Below are 18,141 nucleotides of genomic sequence, written 5' to 3'. Positions count from 1 at the left end.
CTCATCAGCTCTTTCGGTGTCTCACAGAGGGACACGTCTTGCAGTTTCCGTTTTCCTAAACAAAGCCCAGACATGACTTCCAGACACCTGATGTAGGGCAAAAATCACCCTTCATCCTTTTATCTATCACTTGGCACTTTATCTTTGGTCTCTCTGGTGGAGATGTGCCAGGAAATGTTGATTTGCCCTTATTGTTTCTTCGGTAGCAATATCACGAAACTTTGTTAGTATGTATCTCATTGCCATTGGACTGATTTTTCCTGTGGCTCTTCCATCTGTGGCTTGGCCCCGGTTGATAGTAACCTTTTCTTATCTAACAGTGGACGGTAGACACTATCTCTTCATTGGGCTGTTGTTGATATGAGGTGAATGTCACCGGGTGTGAGAAAAATCTCCTTAACCAAGAAGTATTTTGGTTACAGATTTTGTTAGGTAATAAACCAGGGTACCCATGTTGCAGTGCATTGGAAGGTACCTGAACTACAGCACCACGTTTTAGTTTACATATTAGGTCTTCAGCTTAACAAGTTACATGTCTTTCAGACAATTATTTTGTATCTCCGGATGTGGAGTTCCTAGAACTCAATCAGTGGGTGCTCAGTCACTGTTAATTTCCTTTCCTTATGACAACAAAAATGAGTATTTCTGTCAAATATAAATGAATTCCCCAGACTTGACTGGAGCGTGAAATCTGTTTAGATTTGGGGATGGATGGGCTAGCTAAATCTCTTTCCTTGGGTGAAATCACTCGGAGTTGCTGATGGATGGGCTTCCGAGTGTGATCATTTCTACCATTTGGTTCAGTTCACCTCCACTAATCCACGTAGGAGAAGCAGCAGCAAAGAGCACATTATCAATCACTGTTGCTTTCTACCAAAATTTCAAGCTAAGGAAAAAGAACCTATGTCAAAACTACATGTTTGTTCCTCTTAAAGAGTTAGATTATAAACTGTTAGAAGTCAGGGACCATCAAACAACTATTTTCATTTGCAATGGACTCAGAATATAATTATCATGAGTTTGGAGACGATCTGCTGCTGAGTGCCAAGGAAAATGCCATATACACCTGGAAAACCTGAAGCCTTGCCTGCTCACCCAGCCAGACTTAAATGACCCTTCTTCCAAACTTGTAGCACTTTGCCCCTGTAGCTGGGGGCCCCTTAGCTTGAGGCTAAGACATTCTACCATTGGTGTTTAGGTATGTCTGATCTGTTAGAGCTCTGTTTTTAGGGGGCGCAACAGAGCCTCCTGGGAGGCTCTTCATCCCAGGGAAATGGTACCAGCCTAGCAATCTCAACCAGAAATTTGAAGAGAGGAATGATTCCGAGTCATTTGCTGCATTGGTTTTCTTGGTGTTTTGTGCTCCAAGGACTGGGCAAAGAGCAGGAAATGGGCAGGAAGGGAGTGTGGGATGGTTGTGGGTGAATAGGGATGGTTGGGAAAAGATGGAAATGGTTTCACTTTAAAATCATCTCGACACTTGGGAAATGGGTCTGGGGACATCTAGAGTGCTGCTGTCTAAAGCCCGGATGGACAAAGGCACAGAGCACAGCTGAACGTGAGCCCCTGCCAGCTCAGGCAGCAGACGGGCCCCATGGGAGTTGAAATACCCCCTCCCCCTCCCCCACGGAGCGGCAGCCACCACTTTAAGACGTGGTTCTTGGGCAGCGAGCCAGGAAGCCAGGAGGCCCCTTTCCATAGTTTAGTAGGCAACAGAAACATTAATCCGGGACCCCAGGAAGAGGCCAGAATATGAGAGAAAGGGGTTTGTGCTGTCCGGGCAAATACAGGTCTTGTTTGTGGGCTCACCTATATATATCCTGCCCCAGGAATCCCAAAATCCAGCACGGAGAGCCCAGTGAGGGCTTTGGGGTCGGCAGCACAGATGGTGGCCAATAAAATGTAAACCCCCACCAGCCACCTGTCAGCTCTGCGAGAATGAATGCTCACCCAGCAAGTTGGTGCATAGCAGTCCACTTAGCGCCCAGCTTGGGAACAGCAGCTTTGCTAGTGGGTAAGAGTAGAGTGCTCTGGGCGCCGGGGTGGCTCAGTCGGTTAAGCATCTGACACTTGAGTTCGGTTCAGGTCACAGTCTCATAGTTTGTGAGTTCAAGCCCTGCATGGGGCTCTGCGCTGACAGCGTGGAACCTGCTTGGGATTCTCTGTCTCCCTCTATCTCTGCCCCTCCCCAACCCTTCTGTCTCTCAAAATAAATAAGTTTAAAAATGAAAATAATAATAATGAAAGAATGGAGTGCTCTTAGGGAGTGCGGGGATAAGAGAACAAATTTGACAAGGAAAAAAACTTGTTGCATCATATGATCATTTAGTTGTAAATTCTTATTTTTTTCCCCTTTCTTTCTCAGCTTCGTTGAAGTATAATTGGCAAAAACGTTAGATAGTTAAAGTGTACATGATGAGTAGATATATGCACGCATTGTGGAATATTCCTCACATCAAGTTAATTAACACATCCATCACCTCACATATTTACCTTTTTTTTGTTTTTAATTTTTTATTGAGTGCATTTAAGTTCAACTCTCTTAATGAATTTCAATGAGCCAATACAGTGTTATAGACAATAGTCATCACGTTATAGGTTAGATTCTCAGACCTTCTTCATCTTAGAGCTGAAAGTTTGTATCCTTTTACCAGCCTCTCCCCAATTCCCCCAACCTCCAGCTGTTGGCAACTAGTTTTCTACTGTTTCTAAGTTCAACTTTAAAAAAAAATTTTTTTTTCTCTTTTAAGCTTCCAAGTATAAGTCATACCACGTGGAATTTTTCTTTCTCTGGTTTATTTCACTTAGTGTAATGTTCTCCAGGTTCATCATCCATACTGTCACAAATGACAGTCTCTCTTTAAGTAGGATTTAAAATAACCATACTATCAGTATTTATAAGCTTTGAGTAACATACAGAACACTTTTATTATTTTTTTTTATTTTTTAATGTTTATTTGTTTTTGAGAGACAGAGAGACAGAGCCTGAGCAGGGGAGGGGCAGAGAGAGAGGGAGACACAGAATGCGAAGCAGGCTCCAGGCTCTGAGCTGTCAGCACAGAGCTTCACGTGGGGCTCGAACCCACGAGCCGAGAGGTCATGACCTGAGCCAAAGCCGGACACTTAACCAGCTGAGCCACCCAGGCACCCCAAATCCGCCCCCATTCGTAGCCATCTAGCTGCTGAAGGCCATATCATCCCATGGCCAACCTGTCCCTGCTTGGCTTAAACCCCAGGAGAACCCGTTTCCTTGGCACTTGTCAGGGTAAATGTTGCAAACTCTGGAACCCCGGCTTGTCCTTCGAGTACTTGAAAGCTATTCAGGAGACAGACAGACCGTGGTGGGAAGCAAGTTCTCTGGGAGAGCCCAGAATTCTGCAAATGAGAGATTTGCTGACGTTTCCCAGTGAACTTGTCTGGCCTTCTGATGTGATATCATGGCCTGCATTTTTTTTTTTTTTTTTTTTAATTTCTAAGGCTCAAGAAAAAGCATCTGCTTATACAATCTTCGCACTTGGCCACGTGCATTGGGCTTGGGGAAGGGGGTGCGGCCAGGAGGGGCTTCAAGGTCTCTGCTGCTCGCACACACTCATCCCAGGGGCTCTGATTCAGGAGGCAGTGCTGTCAGATCCTTTTCTGTGGCTCACACTGTTCAAAATTCATGAAGAATTTCACCATCTGCTCTTTCCGTGACCTGATGTCACACAGACCAGAATACAGTATTCTCATCCCAAACCCTTCCCTTTTAAGGGTGTGCACACTTGTCCAATTTTAGGGAGAGAACTCTTTTTTTGCTCCTGCCGCCTGTCTCCTCCTGCAGAAGGATCAGAGTCTGTATGGGAGGATGGTTTCCGAGATCCCTGGCTCTGAGCGTGGGTCCAGTTGAGCAGGCCTCTTTGCTCCGTCATATTTTGGCTTCGTTTCTGACTCTAGAGGTGCCATGAGCCTTCAAGAACCACGGCTTGAGGTGCCTCTGGCCGTTGCCTCCCTGCCATTCCTGGTTTTCCTCTTTCTCCTCAAATTTGCTAAGTGACCGCTGCTCGCTGATGCCGTTGCCATTTCCCATGGCGGCCACCACCCCCGGCCACTCCTTCAGTTGTTCTCTGTTGGGCATTTTCCTCTTCTCTTTGCCTTTTCTCCTTCCTTACGTCTTCCTCACTGTTTCTTCTCTCGTGGGTAAATAATTGTCCTTGTATCACCAGCACCCGCCCCGCAAAATGTTCTTTTGGCTCATTTTTTTGTCAGTGGCTGACAGACAAGGCCTGGCATGTCAGGGGTAACTTGGGGCAATTCACCTCTGACTCAGAGCAGCACAAGACCCGGATGGGCTGTTCAAGCGGGCTCCTCCCCGGCCCTGGGAAGCTCTACAGCACTGGTTCTGGAAGGCACCGGTGTCCGCATTTCCTCCGAATGAAACTTTGCCTCGGTGCTGGGTGCACATTCGGGCACGAGGCTTCAGCAGCTTCCCCAGAGCATGGGGGAAGAGGTCACCTGAAAGCACCCCCTTCTGTCCCAGACTCTCCTCATGGCTTTGATTTGTTGTATTTGCAGAACTCTCCTGCAGCAACTACAGAAGCTTCAGACGTTGGTGATGGGCAAGGTTTCGCGCACCTGCAAGTTGGCGGGCACGCAGACCGGCACGTGCCTCATGGTGAGCTTCCCAAAGAGACAGCGCCCTAGGTGCCCCAGCCCACCCCCATCTCCAGTCTCCTCCCAGCTTGCCCAGTCCAGGTGCGGTGGGAGGAACCACGCAGCTCGCTCAGACACAGTTGCTTTGCCGCGATGTGACAGCGGGTGAGCTGATGGTGCATTCCGGTGGCCTGATGAAGGGGAGTCCGTCCCCCCGGACTTCCCAGGTGGTGCAGGGCTCAAGGTTTGCCCTGTGGACCTTGGAGCTGACAGGCCCTGCGTCCTCTCCCCCTGCAGGTGGTTGTGCTCTGCTTTGCTGTTGCATTCGGGAGCTTCTTTCAGGGCTACGGACCCTATCCGTCTGCCACCAAGATGGCTCTGCCCAGCCAGCACTCCATGCAGGAGCCCTATACAGCCTCTGTCGGTAAGACAGCACTCAGCAACTCGTGAAGGATCTCGTTTCATGTCTCTGGGGTTTTTTTGAAAGTTCGCCTTTCTGAAGCAAGTCTTATGAGAAAGTCTAACTTTTAAAAAGTGGCAGAAGTGTAGCTTCTCCATTGAAGGGAGGGAAGAGAGACATGGGGGTATGGTGCCCGGGCCGCTGGGTCTCCCCTCGTGTCCCTCACCCACTGGGCTGAGGCACCGCTGGGGATTCTCTAGAGCCTGATAGAGCACAGTTTGCAAACTCTTTTTCTATAGACCACGTTCCCTGGCAAATTCTTGAGGTCTCCTTTTCGCGCTCTGAGAAAGGGGTGGGATGTGCATTTGGTGGGGGTGGGTGGGGAATAGACTGGGGGGAGCAGTAAGCTTCCCGTGACATTTTAAAGGAACTCCTGTGTTTCTCCTTCCATTCAGGGGAAATGTATGTTACCACAGTAAGAATCCCAGAAATGAATCAGTCTGTCTTACAAAACATCATGGCCAAGACTGAGAGAATTTAGAGACCTGGGTGTTAGAGGAGTGTGTGGTAACCTCACCCAGATCACTGATCCCTTTTAAGTACGTAGGAAATAACAGCGGTCTCTGGGGATCATGATATATACACCAATACACATGCATATACACTAATAAGAGCAAATGTGGATGGAATTGGAGGTGCTGGATTTGGGGGAGGCACAGTTCTGCAGTTCTGAAAGGGCTCTGGTCGTCACCAGGTAGTTGTATCTCCGCCAGGTGTATGACAGAAACACTGGCATTTCAACCAGATAATTTCAGTGACCTCCTGGGAAGTTCTTTTTTCCCTAAGGGAATGTATCTGTAAATTTAAATGGAAGCCAATGGGAGCAGAGTTTCTGTGTTGCAGAGAATTGCTACAGAGCCCTCTAGCAAGGCAGCCGTCCTATAAAACAAAGAAACGGTCTCCATGATTTGATTTATGACTCTGGCTTTGTGCCTCCTCTCGGGTTTCTAAATGAAAACGCAGCTTTCTGCCCTGGTACCTTCTCTCCGTGCAAGACCGACTCATTGGAAATGTTTCTTATTTTAGCTGCTCTGGACATCCCCAAGTATTTGACTCCCATTCTTCATGAATTGTTTCCCCCAGATGGTTATGGGTGGGCAAGGAGGGGAGTTTTATTTTCAAAGCAGTGGGGGTGGAAGTTTGCTTCATGTTTATTTGCTTTCCTTTTGTTCTTCCAGCACTGTATAATTGGTATAATTTTTCAATGCACAAAACTCTGAAACCCTGAAGCCTTTGTGGAAAGCCAGCTCCAGCTGGCACCCTCAGTTCTGGGCAACAAGAACCCACAAATTGTAATCTGCTCCCAGCCCTGGGCAGTGAGTGAGGGGATGTGGTAAACCCTGCAGTCTTTCCCTAACACCTGTTCCTTTGCTCTGTCCTCAGTGAGATCCAGGAACCTGCTCATCTATGAGGAACATTCTCCCCTGGAGGAGCCGTCCGGCCCAGCCTCGGCTGGGGAACTTGGGCCTTGGGACAGAGGCTCCTCCCTGCTCAGGGCATCAGGGTTGGATCCCAGGCCTGAAGTGGATCTTCCCCATTTCATTCTGTCAAATGAGAGCAGCCTGGAGAAATCCGTGCTATTGGAGTTACAGCAGCACTTGTGAGTCAAGCACACGCAGGTGCACGGATGATGGGTTGTGAGTCAGCAACCTGGAATGTGGGGTGTAGACATTGCATAGGCATGGCGCAGCCCCTGGGCTCCTTCGGGACCTATTTCCAGGACCCAGGACTCTGGAGAGTTTACTACTTGTCAATAGCTGCCCTTCGCAGAGACTGGGGATGCGGCCTAGGATGAGCCGCCCCTGTGTCTGCTCTGTCACTGGGGAACCCGAGGTGGTGGCTCCCAGAGGTGACTTCCTTCTGCCTCCCCTCAAAGCCTCATAAACACACTTAGAGCCCGCCCTTAGCAGCGTGCTTGCCACACGAATGCAGCCTTAGGACACCTCCCCTACCTTCCAGCTACAGACACATATGTCAGGCTGTGTGTCAATATATAGTTTTATGATTTGTAAGTAAAAGCATATATGAATTATAATTATATATTTATATCGAGGGACATCGTTTGAGAGGCACTGAGCATATATACCTGATTCCATATTGAAAATAACGTATGGGGCTCCAATTCTCCGTGAGTTGTTTCTTTTCGATAGTGGTGGAGAACAGCCTTTTTGGAAACACAAAGGCATACAGGATGGCCAGATGTTGTTATGCTGGGGTGGGCTCCTGAAAATGCCAGACGGTGCAGGAAGGAGGGTCTGCGTGCACACTCCTGGGCCTGCCTGGTGTGAGTGGTGACCTTGTTGCCCTGACCCCTGTGCTTCCCAGAAAGTGTGCTCTTCCAATGCTAATGCTCCCACTTGAAGATTCTATTTCAAATTCCTCGGCTTTTTTTCACCCTAAAGCAGTGGGGCAAGGTTCATAATTATGTGTACTTTCATGTGTTTACATTGTACATGCATATTTAACATTTACTAGCACTTACTATTTTAAGTACTATGCAAATGTGATATATAAATCCTTTTAAATACTTTAAGAGGAGAGGCATTATTATTATTTCCATTCCAGAGACATTTGTGGGGGAGCCACTGGGAGCTGTAGAGGACTCAGCTGCTTGATCATGTGCATATGCATGACACAAGTCTTCTCCCCTCTTGGCTCAACTGTTCAGGGACCCACCGAAACCTCACTTCTTCTGGGATCTCTCCCTGATACCAAAAGCCCCGTAGCCCTCCGCTGAATGCCTAGAGACTTTCTACACTTTAATAGCATTTATTTTCTATTATGTGTTGAGTGTTATTTCAGGGTAGCTTTTTCTCTTGAATTTATCTCAACTATTAGCATTGTAGACCAGGAGTCAGACTTTATCCTTTAATTCTCTTCTTTCCGGAGTCTAGCATAGGGGACACCACCCAATAAATACATGACCTTAAAGCAATTTATGACAAATCAGCATCACACCACCGTGTTTATCCTTTGGGTTGGGACATCTCCTATTAGGCGGTGATAAAGGTAAGAATGGGAACAAGTGCACGGGCTGGTAGCTGGAAAGTTTGGGAACAGAGGATTGTCATTAGGTGGGAAAAGAGTAAGAACACGCTTGGGCCAGCCCACAAAGTCAGTCATGGAATGACTGTATGATCCTCCCAAGCATGAGAATCATAGTTGTCCGTTGGTGGCTCAGACTCTTTTCTCCTTTCGGTATCTTCACAGGGTCAGCACCAAACTGGAGGGGAACGAGACACTAAAAGTTGTAGAACTCGACAGAAGAGTGAACGCCACCTTCTGAAGAGGCCGTCTCCACCTCCCTCTTTCTCTTCGCTCTCCTTTTACGTCTCCCAACCCCCCTTGTCAGGAGCTTTTCCTTTTTGCTTTTGATCTGGATGAAGACACGGGCGAGCGGTCGTGGCTTTGGATGGGAGGACAGCTTGGGATTTCCACCTGCGGTGAGAGAGCGCCTCCCTCTCCCTCCCCCCTTGAAGAACGGAGCCCGGCATCCCTCCCTCCCTCTTGCTTGCTGCCATAGGAAATTATTTTAGGTCCGGGGCTGGGACGAGCAGACTTGTTTCCACCAAGAGTGCCAAAAAAGAGACTGCCTCTTTCTCACTGTGGGGCGTGAAGAAGAGATGACGCTTGTTCTTTTGAGACCGCACACTCTAGCCACAGAAATACCAGGATGCCTGTTGGGATCTGGCAAAGCACTGACTGATGTCCTGCCTTCCTCAGCCTCGGCTGCCGGAGCGTCCACCCCCAAGAGCCTCAGAGGTGCCGGGGCCTTCAGTGAGCACCCCTGCCACTCTGCCCCGACCGAGCCCTGGCAGATCGTCCTCCCCGCGCCGGAGCGAGGATGCCCCCACCCCCACCCCACCCCCCTTCTCAGGCCGCAAGTGCAATGCCTGAAGGAATCAGGCTCCTCTACTCCAGGCAAACCTGCCCCGTCTTGTTGCTTGTAGGACTTCCCCACATACCCATAGGTCTGCCTCCCCGGCTTCTCCTCCCCGTTTGTAAATAGTATTTATTAGCTCACTGAGGCTTCCCGCTGGCAACCACACTGAAGAGATCCGACGCCTCCCTCCAAACGGCCAAAGTCTCCTGTTGGCCCGTGGAGCTCGGAGGGTACCCGAAGCTCTGGGATCCCAATCCCCCAGATGGTGGCTTCTATTTGTTTTCATCTTCTTCTTCTACGTCAACCCCCTCCCCTTCCTCCTCCTCTCCCATCTTCCCCTTCCTCCTCGTCCTCCTCCTTCTTCAACCCGAGGCCTATCGTTGTACTTGGGAAATCCCCGGAAGCTTGGGTCGTCCCACGGAATGAAGTCACAGGGAAAGACGGAGCAACACCTTGCTCGGGTCGGTGGCTCTGTGGCCACGTGCTTTTCCTGCCCTGTTCCTGTGGCAGAAGGGAATCCCCGTCCCCGACATCAGGCGTCGCGGACAACCTTGCTGGCTTGCCTCTCCGCACCTGCGCCCAGCCCCCTCCTCCCCACCTGCCCTGACACTTCTGCTGTACCCTCCCTTCTGCCCCAACACAGAGGGTGGGCCTGAGGCCTGGGGCTGGAGTACGTGACCTTAGTATCCACAGTCTTACCTTTTATAGTCAGGTTTGGCTACTTTGCAGCTCACCCAAAGAGATACCACCTAATCCCCCAACCTACTTTTATTTTTATTTTTTTTTTAATGATTAAAAGTAACTTTTGTAGTTTAAAATTTTCTTTCCTCTTTCATACAGATAAGAAATGGAAATTGCCTTTTTATTGTATAATGTAGAAGATTCCCCTTAAGTGTTTTCCCCTAGCTTGTGAAAGATTTCGTATAAGGAATGTGCTTACCTTTTGTATTTTATTTTTAGTATTAGCTGCAGGGCCTTTAGCTTTACCTCTGGTCTCTCTCTCTCTTTTGTCGACACTGTCACTGGAACCTGCACTTACGAGGGATTAAGCCCACACCTGGGCCTTTCGTTCCATGTCAGATGCAGGATTTGGTGTCATTAGCTTTTGCCATCATACCTCATGAGCAGATCCCTGCTTGGTCTGCCGAGGTACATCTGGAGCTCCCCGTGAGTGATTCCTCTCTCTGTGCTGTGGTGGAGAGAGTTCCAGACTGGGAGATGCCAACTGTGTCTCTTCAGCTGTGTGTGGAAGCCGGATCAGGGCTGCTGTCTGCAGTCTCACGGCCCCTCACGTTGGCCAGAGAGAGCATAGGCCGTCAGAGTTGTGCGGGGAGAGGGGCTGCTAACATGCCCCTGCCCCTGCTTCTCTCCTCTCCCTTCCCTCCTTCCCTTCTGCTCTAGATTTTCCTGGGCCTGGCTGGTGTCGGGTAGGGCCACGGGCTGCTGTGGTTCATCCCTTCCTTTAAAACGCCGTGTAATTATCAGGCACAGGTAGCCCGTGGGGGCCTGAGGAGGTCAAAAAGAATTAACTCCAATAGTATTTGGCCGATGAGAAAGGAGGGGTTTTTGCATTTGAGGGCAGAAGTGTGAGAATGGGTCAGCATACTCACCTGCTGCCATGGAACCAGATCCAGGTTTTGAAGGCTCCAGGGGTAGCCAGGGTAGAAAACCCTGTTCTTCTGAATGAGGCGGGAGCCGGGAAAGGCCGGTAGACTTCCAGTCTCTCCCTTAGTACCTTGAGGATTTTATTTTGGCCCCTACCTGCCTTTGCTTGTTGTCCCCTTCTCCAGACCTCCAAACAGCAGGGTGTTCTCTCTGGGACGCCGTTCTTCCAGAACTGAGTCTGTATCTAGAGACCTGAGACATCAGCTTGGGAGCTCAAATGGCCATAGTAAGGGGGTTCCACGTCCTCCTGCTGTTTTGAGAAAAGCCTCTGCCCTTCGCTCCCAATGTGGGCAAGTAAAGGGAACAAAATAGTCGTCCCTTGGGGAGGATCCCAGGGCGTGGAGAGGACACAGAAGGGCCGAAGGATACCCAAGAATTCACAGATGTGTGCTCGTTTTCTGTCCCAGGGTTAAGCCCAGACCTCAGTGGATTTGTTTCCCCAGATGCAGCGGTCCACTAGTCCAGGCAGTAATATCTGGTTAGCCTGCCGATGTCAAGCAGTGGCAGACGTCGGCTTCCAAACTTCAGTTTTGAACACTGTGACACTGTTGGCGTAATCATAAACCATAAATAATAAATATGTTACTCATAAATACATTAATTCTACTCTTCATCGTGAAAGCAGGGTTTCCTCTTTCCTTTCTTTGATTACCCTGGTGAAGGAGATGTCTTGCAAACATTCAGAGAACAAGCAGTTTTTCACTGGGTGAGACCTGAGTAACGCCCCCCCCCCCCCCCCCGCCCCCACTTGGCCCTTTCCACACAGCTCTTGACTTTGTGCTCAGAAACGGATGCTGGAAATGAAAGGCCTCAGTGCCAGTTTAAGAAGGAATTCCCATGAAGTGTCAGGACCCTGGAGCCTCGGCCACATAAAAGAGAGTATTATGTCAAAAATCTGATAGCTGAACTAGGCTGTTCCTTTTGCGTGGGGGGTGGGGGTGAACTTTGACACTGGTGTAGGCAAAATTAGATAACCTTTTTTGGCTAATGGAGATGATTTTGACTTGGAGAGCTCATTCGTTGATTGTGAAAGCAGCTTTTGGCTCAACTTACTTATAAAGCGCCTGTAATTACCATGGTGTTTTTCTTCCCAAATCTCTCAGCTTAGCCTGAATGCCAAAAGAGGGCGGTGACCCTCACGTGCCGGTAGAGCAGGCGTGTCGAATTGATTCATCTTTACGCGGACGTTGAGGCCGTGTCCAGGATTTTGGTCGCGTGCGTTCTGTGAAAATTTTTCGGCACTTCATGGCTCCTTTCTTCCATGTCCCCAGACCGGGCGAAACCACAGGGAGAGAGTCCGAGGCCTCTTGGGGCCAGCTCTCTTGCACAAACACATCATCAAATGGGGTGTGTCCGTGAACGCAGTGCACAAATGGAGCCATCCCGCTCTTTGCTGAGGAAAGGGGCCACCCTCGCCGGCTTTGGTGACATGGGGAGACTGGAGACGGAGGAGAAGGCTGTGAGCCACCCCCTTGTCGGCATGAGTCGTTCCTTTGGTTCCCTTGAATCCGGTCTTTGCAATCCCTTTATTAAAGACGCCGGCTCTTCCCGCTTCGGGTGGTGCTGGTAGGACCGAGAAGCCTTTAGCAGGTAGTGCTCTAGTGGGAGCCGTTTCATTGGACTGCTTTGCAGCTGAGACAACTAGGAGACACGTGATGGCAGGAGCGCCTCCGGGAGGACAGTCACCGGAGAGAGTGGGAGGCTGTGAAGGAGCCAGAGACCCGGTTCAGGTTTCCCATTCAGTCGGTCAGTCACTCCCAGGACTTTGGAGTCTTAACTGAGGCCAAGTGCTGTCTGGAGCTGGGGAATGTTGGGGAGGAAGGGCGCCAAGGCACTTGACTCAATCAGTAGCTACTCGAAAGACAAAAGCACCGGGTCTCTCCCTCCCTCCCTCTTTCTGACACACACACAGGTTCCGGCCTGGTCTCAAACACTGGTTTGTGCCTTAAATGAGCCTTATGTATAGGCTCCAGGATGACCGAGGACTCCTTTGTCCCTGGGAGACCTTACGGATAGCCTTATTGTGTTAGAGTGAAGGGAGTGTGGGGGAAAACCTTTTTCCAGAGGCTCAAAAATGGTTTCCTAGAGGTGCGCCATGATCGGATGCGCACATCCGGAGAAAAGAAATGGGGTTTTATCTGTCAGGAAAATCCCATTTTGTAGAGCTGCAATCACATCAAAAAACGGCCAGCCTGGATTAAACTTCTTATAAATGCTCACAGCAGAACATTTTCTCAGGGCCAAGGAACCTGGCCCATTGGAGGATGAACGCTCCATCTCTCTGCGGCCAAAGAGCCCACACTTAGCACAGGAAAAATCTAGGTATTGTCTTATTTTGTCATTTGGGGCCACATAATTCAGGAATGCTTTGTTTTTGTCTTCGTTTTGAGAACGAGGGGAAATAGTATTTCTTGAGCACTTTTTAAGTACTGGCTGAGTACTGTGCTCAACAAATTTTGGCTTTAATTTTCTAGATGGAGAAAATGGGGCAACCAGTAACTATGAGAGAGATGAACAGCTAAGTGATACGGGAAGTACAGTCCGTGGATTCGGTGGGGCAGGCTCCTTTCTGTGAACATTGAAGGTTCTCTGGGCAGGAACCACGGTGTCCGCTCCCTGCACCGGACCCACTGTGCGATGTTCTGCTCTTTGCCTCACGCTGGAGATATCCACCAAATGTGTATCTGCTGTCTTGTTCATCCAGGCTTCTGTGAATTCCAGCTAGCAGGCTCTGCATCCTGGGAAAGAAAATCCCCGGGGGTTTTAGCTCCATTCCTCCGCCCTGTCCTTTGCTCACCAGCTAGGTGAGAACATGAACTTTTTGCAGCATGGACCCAGGGCCTACACTCCTAGAACCTCTCCCTGGCCGATAAAACGTTTTCTGAGTCTGTGGAAAACACCAGCACTCCTTGACAAATCATGAGGGACCCTACCAAAACAACGCTGAGCAGACCCTAGACTATAATCAACCATGAGCTTCAATGTCTATGCTGATAGGCTGGACTTCACCTCTCTTTTGTAATAGTTCTATAGACCAGCAGTGTTTAAGTCTAAATATATTGTGAGTCTGTTATCTGTCATATTGTGCTGGGTTTTTTTATGGCTTTTTATTCTTCATCATAGCTAAGTGAATACCACAAATAAAAACGCTTTGTAGGATACTTGTAGTTTGGGAAAAAAAAATGAAATTGTTATGCTTTTGTATTTCCATTTCTTGCGAATAAAAATATTTTTTCTTAAATAGTAACACGTTGTCTAGTCTTTAAAATCCTGGTAATCTTGTCTTAAAAGCATTTTGCTTTTCTGATGAGCATGACTTCGGATGTGTGCGCCTAACCATCCTTTTCTGATTATCTAGTTGAACTGACAGAAGAGCCTCAAACCGGCAGTTTGTATGTGATCTAGTACTGAAATCCAAGCCTCCGTTGGAGGAATATTGAGAAATGTAATTGTTTTTTCAATCAGTCACAGGAAGAAAAACTGCATTCCCTAGGGATTTTTGCCGCCTGACTGCGATTTTCGTTGTCTCCTACAACTATTCGCTAATGAGATTTCAGAGTTCTTTGGAGTGGATTCTGCCTTCGCCATCTCGGGATGCTGGAGAATGATGGTCTGGGCTCGAGCCAGGAGAGATGGCTTCTCCTTCAGATGGACAGTTGCAGAGGACGCCTCACACAGTGTCGTGCTCCAGAAACTGATGAAATGGTTGATAAAGGCCAATGCACTCAAGCAGAATAATGATCGTTCCATTGCAATTCCAGCATTCAAATTTAATTTTCTCCACCCAGAGAGAGTGAGGCTTCATTTGGCCTCAAAAAGAGTACCCAGGATGTTAAGAGATGAAGGCCATGGACTGGGCTTACCTAAAAAACACTTTTTTTTTTTTTTTTAAGCAGCATGTCCATCCCTGCTTTGGTCTCCAGGGTGTATTAGTCTCCTGTTGCCTTTCCCCTCAGAGCACCTTGACCTTCTCTTCTGATCCTACACAAGGGGCCTTTCCCTGTGAAAGCTTTTTAGTAACTAACAAGAAAGGGAATAAAGGACCAGATGCTGCATTACTGATGGGACTGGGAGGTGGGAGGGTGGTCAGTTTTGCCCTGAGTTACAGGAATTGAGAGGCTTGAGTAGGGAGGCAGCCGGCTGTGAGTGGTAGAGGCTAGATGCTGATTGCCCCTTGCACTGTATGAACAAATGTGTATTCTGGGGTCTCTTCTTCTTAGTCCGAGAGATAAACCTTCGTCCATCTCAAAAATTGTATCAGAAACTTTTTAGGGATCCCCTTTATATAAGCACTTGTGCTATACCTAAAGCTCTTTCACGTGCCATCTAATGTACTTGGAGATCATCCATGAGGAAAGTGAAGTCAGTATTGTCCTGTTGTTCAGTTGAGGAAATGGGGGCTGTGGAGACGTGAATGGCCCTACGTTAAGTTACACAGCGAGTGCAGAGCAGAATCACAAAGCAGCCGTCCTGATTTCTGTTCCAGTCCCAGTCCCATTAGCCACGTCTCATCTGGGCAGGTGACACTCTAGCTAAGTCATCCATGACCCCTCCAGTGGGATCGCTTTCAAGGTGCACCTCCATATTCTTTTCCCTAGAATTCTCAGAACTAAGACTTAGCTCAGATACATCTATTATATCTATAGATCTAGATCTATATTCTATAGATCTATATAGATCTAGATCTATATAGATATATATATATTCTATAGATCTATATAGATCTATATATATAGATCTATATCTATATAGATCTATATATATATATATCTATATAGATCTATATATATAGGCATATATAGGTATATATATCTACCTATATCTATATATATATAGATATAGATCTATATATATCTATATATAGGTATATATAGGTATATATATAGATCTATATATATAGATCTAGATCTATAGATATAAAAGGTGTATATATCTATTCCCCAAAGGCTCCTGGCTTTACAGAGAAGGGGGGACGGGGAGGAAGATGGCTCATCTGATTTTTTTACAAAATAATCCAAATCCCCATTTGAGAGGCTGGTTACCCTTAACCCCCTCATTATTTGATGAGCTTGGGCAGGTGGCACAAGTTGACCTTGTCTTCCGGGGGGCCCAGCTGCTGCTGCAGCTTCTGGCAACTTTAAAGAGTCCTGCCCCCTGCGGAGCGGGGTGTTCTCCTCCTCCCTCTGTGCTGTTGTTTTTAGACGGAGGAACAAAAATAACCATTGAGGAATACCGTGAAAGCTGCCAGAAAGGCTGTTGTGCTGTTCTCCCAGAGTCTGTTTCAAAATGTTTCATGTTTCTTAAGTGAAAAGTATTTGGGGACTGGGGCTGCCAGAGTGTTCATGAGTAATGTCCTCCCCAGTACTCCTGCTAAAGTCGCTGGTAAGCTGGGTTTCCTGATGCGTGCCTGAGAGGTTTGTGTGCTTGGGCTGGCTCAAAGAAAAACCCTTCCCCAGGAAAAAATGTAAATACACAACCACCCACATGCTTGGAGACCACGAGGACAGAAAAGGTGCCCTCAATCCCCAAGACGCTTCCTTTCTCGACTGAGTTGTCATTTAAATGCTTTCCACGGTTGATACAGCTTTTTATCATGGTTTGAGATGGTTTAAATTGTAAATAAAGGCAGCAAAGAAAATACAGTTGAAATGGTATGTGCAATATTACACACATAATTCCATAGAATGCCCCACCCCAGGGCCAGTACTTGACTGGGGGTATAAGTTGAACTAGGTTGGGTACTATAGGGAAAGTCAGATAGGGACCACATTATGGCATAACAGGGATAAGAAAGAAGTAGATAGAATGCTATTGGAGCCAATGGCAAAATTTTCCTGCAATACAATGAAATTTAAAAATATTGCGGTTATATTGTACGTAGCTAAAAACTTAAGGTACTAAAAAGCTCTTATGGAAAAGTAGCAGTCCATTTTTCTGTCTTTTCTATCCACCAGTCCTACTTCTTGAAAGTAACCAATTTCAATTTTTTTCATATTTACCTCTATAGTTCCAAATAATGGGTTTATGCTGTTAATACTTGGTATATCCATTTTAGAAATTTACCATTAGTTATTCTTACGGTTGTAAGAATTTTACCACCTCCAACACACACACACGTGCATTTCTCTCCCTATTTTCTTTCCATTTGGTCTCTCTGTCATGCTATCAGCCTCCCTCAAAGGTCTGATTGGCCACTGGCCATCATTGTACAATGGTGAATTATTCTAAATTTGAGAGTTAGGGGTAGGGGATATTCGTTTCCCTTTAGCCTAGTGTTCTTCAAACTGAGGGTCGAGGGGTTGGGAAATCAATTTAGTGTGTTTTGACCAACTAACAATTTAAAAAAGAAACGGAATGGAATAGAACAGAATGAGATGTGTTGGAATGGAATGAGATGGAATGGAATTGCACAGAGTAAAGTAGAAAATATAAGCATCCAGTGGAGGTTAACACTCTTTCATGTAACTTTAATTTCCATTGTGTGTGTGTACATGTGAATATTGTTCTGATCACAAAAGTTATACCTTTCTGAGGGTCACGATAAAAACGTTTTAAATTCTCAAAAAAAAAGCATGAATAATAACCTCACTTTTAAAGAATTAAAGAATTCTCTGTAAGGAGATAAGGTGACAAGTTAGGCTTTTTTTGTTACGGTTCCCAAAGGGTAGCATATGAATATCTGGCACCATTCAAGCCTCTCAAGAGGGGAACATTTCAGTCCTGATGGTAACTGCGCAGGGACCCTGGGATCAGCGTGGGGAACAGCACCAGGGAGAGTCAAAGTATTCAGTACATAGTTTAGTGAATCCTGTTTTGGCCCCATGCTTCACTTCTGCTTTCTTCTGTCTCTGGTGGCTTAAGCTGTGTTTTATTTGGATCATCTCAAAGAACCTCCAAGAATTTTCTAGATGACTCAGCACTTGCTGTCACCCCACCATTGCCTGATTGTTGTAGTAAAGGGCTAGCACCAAGGATTAACAATGAGTGAGTCGTCCTCTCCCCTGCCCCAACTCCGTCTCCCTCTGCCATGGCTAAGCCTTTCGTGGTCTCTCATTGCTGTTTTCAGTGCTCTACAAGTGCCTGAGTTTTTGCACAAACAGAGGCAAAATAGCTCTGCGTGTCTACAAGAATAAATGTCATTAATAATTAAGAGCTAGAACTTTTGGCACAAATTTTGAAACAGTTTTCATGCTGGGATCAAAAATATATTCGAAGCTGAACAGATCCTGCCTTAAGTGGGGGGAGAAGTTCATATGGCAAAGAGCGGACCAGGACTGCATGGCATTTCACACATCCTTGTAAGCTTTATTCCCTTTTCCTTTCTTGGATACCTGATTGCAGCAGCTTTGCAGGCAGAACTAAGAGGTAAAGTGGGTGGCAGCAGATAGCAGATCACTTGGTGATGGAATACCTATTTTTAGGGCCCAAACCTTACCTTTCCGAGAATAGGTTCAGGAAGCGCTGGCTTTGCGATATATCTAAAAGTTGCTGTTGTACATTAGGA

General features: G+C 47.2%; 1 protein-coding gene across 2 annotated transcripts in view; it reads left to right on the top strand.

The window, feature by feature from the left end:
• The window catches only part of CREB3L2 (cAMP responsive element binding protein 3 like 2), a 119,846-nt gene extending 105,962 nt beyond the window's left edge, over positions 1 to 13,884 (top strand). Inside the window, exons 9-12 of one of the 2 annotated variants that reach the window (XM_060633227.3) lie at positions 4,552 to 4,651; positions 4,927 to 5,053; positions 6,473 to 6,708; positions 8,300 to 13,884. In XM_060633227.3, the coding sequence (XP_060489210.1) occupies positions 4,552 to 4,651; positions 4,927 to 5,053; positions 6,473 to 6,693 (448 nt within the window). In that variant the 3' untranslated portion in view covers positions 6,694 to 6,708; positions 8,300 to 13,884. The remainder of the gene's footprint in view (positions 1 to 4,551; positions 4,652 to 4,926; positions 5,054 to 6,472; positions 6,709 to 8,299) is intronic. The other variant, XM_060633226.3, reaches the window with a different exon arrangement.
• The last annotated feature ends 4,257 nt before the right edge of the window (positions 13,885 to 18,141 follow it).

This window comes from Panthera onca, chromosome A2 (genome assembly GCF_046562875.1).
Source record: "Panthera onca isolate mPanOnc1 chromosome A2, mPanOnc1 haplotype 2, whole genome shotgun sequence".
Classification (NCBI taxonomy): domain Eukaryota; kingdom Metazoa; phylum Chordata; class Mammalia; order Carnivora; family Felidae; genus Panthera; species Panthera onca.
This window is presented reverse-complemented; position numbering and strand designations above follow the sequence as displayed.